The sequence below is a fragment of the Scomber japonicus genome, chromosome 6, assembly GCF_027409825.1.
Source record: "Scomber japonicus isolate fScoJap1 chromosome 6, fScoJap1.pri, whole genome shotgun sequence".
In the NCBI taxonomy this organism is placed as follows: domain Eukaryota; kingdom Metazoa; phylum Chordata; class Actinopteri; order Scombriformes; family Scombridae; genus Scomber; species Scomber japonicus.
The window spans coordinates 25744354-25748602 of NC_070583.1; the positions used below are offsets into that span (position 1 = coordinate 25744354).

Consider the following 4249-nt stretch of genomic DNA (forward strand, 5'->3'; position numbering starts at 1 on the left):
TGCCTTACTGCAGATCACCCAGTAGTACAGCTATGTACATGCCAAAATCTCCCTTTCTGGTCTCTCCTTAGTCAGAGTGAGTTTATTTCAGTTTTAATCACGAGCTATTGACCTTTTATGGCTTTTAATCTAAAAAAGAGCATAGCTCTTTAATGTTTAAATCATTATTTCTCATTTCTTTCATTTTTTAATTCCTTTATCTGCTCTTCACTGGTTTTGGAGGTTAGTAAAATGTATTTTTTGTCACATCATCAAAGCTACATTACTATAATGATAAGATACAAAAGAAAAAAAGGCACACTTTTGATTGCATTTAAGCTGTAATGTTATTCACAATTTCAGCTTTTTGAAAGCTTTTTATTAATATGACCTTTTGAAAAATCAGTTCCACATATAAATTATGTTTTATAGACTGTTTTGCTCTTTGATCAAGTTCAGGTAATGAACTTATTTTTTAAAAACTGTCCGCTTTCTTCATCTGAATGGTGCAACAAAATATTACTGCAGTCTGGTTAATACTCATCATTCCAGTAATACGGGGAGAGATTTGTCTCCTGTGTTGTTATCAGGGTCACATACTGTGGATGATAGACATTCACTACCTCAGTTGGGCAAACTAGCCTTCTTGAAAATGTAAGGAAAACGCCCTACACCTGTAAGGATATGGTCAGTAGCATAACGTTAAAATGTTGTAATTGCACATTAAAATGACCACTAGGTCACACAGACAGAAACATGCTGCTCTCCTCACTCATTTGCATGATTGTGTTGAGACAGAAGTTCAGTCTTTGCTTGACTACGAATATTTTTGTTAAAAATTGCTAACTGTCATTGAGCTGTGTATAAGAATGAGTGTATTTGAGAAATTACAGAAAATCAATTGTGTCATCAAACAGAAAGTAACATCGGATGTAAAGTCACTGGAATAATCACCTTAAGTCTTTTGTAAAACCAAATCACATTTGATACTTGTCTGTTCCTGGAAAAATGATATTACATTAAAAACAATTTATTTGAAGGCATTTGAATTATGCTCTGCAGTACATTTCCTTCCCCCACCTTTGGTGAATAGTTACTTTCTCAGCCTTCTACAGCAGAGTGTAAGCAGTATTCTGTGGTAATATTTATATAACTGCTCATGTTAGTGTTGGCTGTAGAGATGATAAAGATGGCAACATTATTCCTGCAGGATTAAAAGGCGGCCCAGTAAACTGACAGAGGGTGAGCCGGCTAGAGTAACACCAATGTCTGCTTTCGGCTTACGCAATCGGTACCTCTCCAGGTTGGGCACACAGGTATGTGCACACATAAATTGACTAGAGATTAGACATGATTCAAACAGAAATCCATATATGAATTCAGTCAGCCACTAATCTTAACACTGGTATTTGTTTTATTTGGTTTATTTGTTTTTTAATAAGAAAAATGCAGGATTGGTTTTACTGCAACACCGCTGTGTAATTATATGTGTGCCTCCTGTTATAAATGTGGTCTTTAATCTTGCTTGTTCCCTCTCTGCTCTCAGCTCCCAGACCACTGTTCGACCCATCTGTCATCACTTGCCCACAGGAGTGTTCTCAAATGATGCCCTTCATTCAAATGTCTGCTCCTCTAACTCTTTTGCTCTGTGGCTCCAGACAAGCAGTAAAAAAATATGCTCACAAGGTTCCCGTTTTTGCACTAGATATTGAGGCACTTTTTCACCTTCAAGGTATTTATAACCTTCACATGACTCACTGCTGTTCAGGATATTTTGGCAGGTATCTCTTTCTATGTTAAGTTTTAATTTGGTTAGTATTAGTTTTATCACCACAGATGTTATTTTTGTACTTTTTCTATTTATTTTTCAGGAAGTGGAATCATTTAAAATTGAATTACTGCAATGGGGCTATAGTATGCTGTTTTAGAGACTCGACACTCTGCAAACGACAGAGGGCACCAATTCCCTTTGCTTTTGCTGACCCTCTTGGTTTTATAGATTGCATTCATTTATTTGAATAAATTGTTGTTGTTTACTTAAAATGTTAAATCTCATAAGTCAGACCTCAGTGGCCTGTTGAATGCTGTAAAATATTTCTTCTTTTTAAAATAATAAAAAGATGTTAAACAAAGCTGGTAGGCAGTCTGGGCACAGTCCTTAGTGTTATTTCTGCACACTAACTCGTGATAAAAGTCACTGTTAAGAAGATAGATACTCTATCCTCCCGACCTGTTTGTGCTGCCTGCATCCACCACACACAAACTGGGCTGCACTCTCGTCTTCCTGCTCCACAGACAGGTCTGGATCTTCCGACGGTGACTATCAGAGCCCCAAAAGTACAAGAGAGGATTTGCGCAGCAGTTGAAACTGACCGCAGGCTTCAAGACCTTGAAGCAGATCATGGCCACGTTCAACAGATGACAGTTCCCGGGCATGTAGACCCTCACAAACAAATAGACAGTCCGAGCAATATGATAAGGCACAAAACACATCACAAACATGAGGCACACAAGCAAAAGAGTGCATAGAGACTTGTTGCGGATACGAGTTGTCCTGGCAGTAGAGATGCTGTCCACCGCCCTGCAATAAAGCGCCTTCATCATGGTGCAGTAACAGGTGATAACGACAAGAAATGGGATTAGAAACCCTACGATGGCTAAAAACAACCCATAAGGAAAGTAAACCTTAAATTGTTGCGGGTTTGTCATTTCAAAGCATACGGTCATGTTGTTGATCACACCTGTGTGCGCAAAGACCAGGGTCGGCAAAATCTCCGCAGTGGCCAAGACCCAAACCGACCCTGACGCAAACAGGGCGAGTTTTCTGGTCCTGAGGCGCACGGCAGCCATGGGGAAGCACACTCCGATGAAACGGTGCACGCTGACGCAGGTGAGGAACATCATGCTGCAGTGGAGGTTAACAAAAAAGAAGAACCTGACGGCTTTACAGATGATGTTGCCGAAAGGCCAAAGGCCTCCCATGGCATTGCTGATAATGAGAGGGGGCAATGCCAGCACGTAGAGGAGATCTGCCACGGCTAGGTTGATCAGGTAGATGACGGTGCTGCTCCAGCGGCGCGTCTGACAGCACACACTCCACAGCAGGGCGCCGTTCAAACCCAGGCCCAGCAGAAACACAACGCTGTAGGTCACCGGTAGAAGGATCATTTGGTAATACTTAGTTACCGGACAGATTTTGAAGTCCTCCATTTAAAAGATTAACTCAGATGGTTTGATGATATCCTTAATTCATAGATGCACCACTTCTTTTGCCTCACCTGTCTGCTGCTTTAACTGCTGACGTGCTTCTTTAAAAAAAACAAAAAAAAAACCAAATGCAGGTGTTTGTTCAACTTGTGCGTCCCAGCCCACACCTGTGTGATGTAAACCATTATAACGCCATATCTAGGCTATGAGCAAATAGATTGGCACACGTACCGCGAGGCATTTCAAAAGCCTGGTATAATGGTCTGAGATACAGTAGCATGTGATTGCCCTTCCCCAGAGAGAAGGCGTGCAGAATAATGAATACAGTGATTAAAGCCCGACTGCCAAGTTAAATGACACAGTCAACACACGCGCGCGCGGGGGGGCGCTATGTAAAAAAAAAATTAGAAATAAAAAAAAGGAGAGAAAAAACGCGCGCACACTCAGCATCCCATTGGCTGCGAGAATTTTCCAAGTCTGCGCTCTCTCTGGCTGCTCCCGTCTCAAAGTGCTCACTTCGTCTCTGTCTGTCCGCGGGGAGGGAGCTCGTCATGCTGAGGAACGGCACGTACAGGTTAGTGTCACATCCAGCGACTGCTCTCAGAAAGGAGTGTATGGCAACAGTGTTCATGCAGGACAAATTATCAAGTGTAGGCTGCTCCGACATGAACAGATGTGTGATTTAATTTTTATTTTTGTTAAAGAAAGAAAGAAAAAATACTGCATAACGATACTCTCTGTAGCTTGGACACATGCACGAGTAGGCTACAGGCTGTTCATATGCAAAAGGCTCACAACTGATTTCATATTTGGAGAGTTTTTGTTTGTGTGTGTATGTATGTGTGTGTCTCAACTTGAGCGGTGTCCTTCCAGAAGCATGTACCAGGGAGAGGAAGCGAGGCTGCGCAGCGGGACTCTGGTTCAGGAGAGGAAACACCTTGCACTGTGTATTAACAGCCAGGTAAGAAACACTCAGAGGAGAAGGCAATAGGCAGATTATGCGTAGTTAATGAGAAGAGGATGGTGTGTATTCCTTACCGGTAATATACTCTCATGTGGTAGG

General features: G+C 41.7%; 1 protein-coding gene across 1 annotated transcript; it reads right to left on the reverse strand.

The window, feature by feature from the left end:
* Positions 1 to 2196: 2196 nt before the first annotated feature.
* On the reverse strand, positions 2197 to 3189 carry LOC128359921 (P2Y purinoceptor 3-like). The gene has a single exon (XM_053320234.1). It carries the CDS (start codon positions 3187 to 3189, stop codon positions 2197 to 2199), a length of 993 nt encoding a protein of 330 aa, XP_053176209.1.
* Positions 3190 to 4249: the final 1060 nt, after the last annotated feature.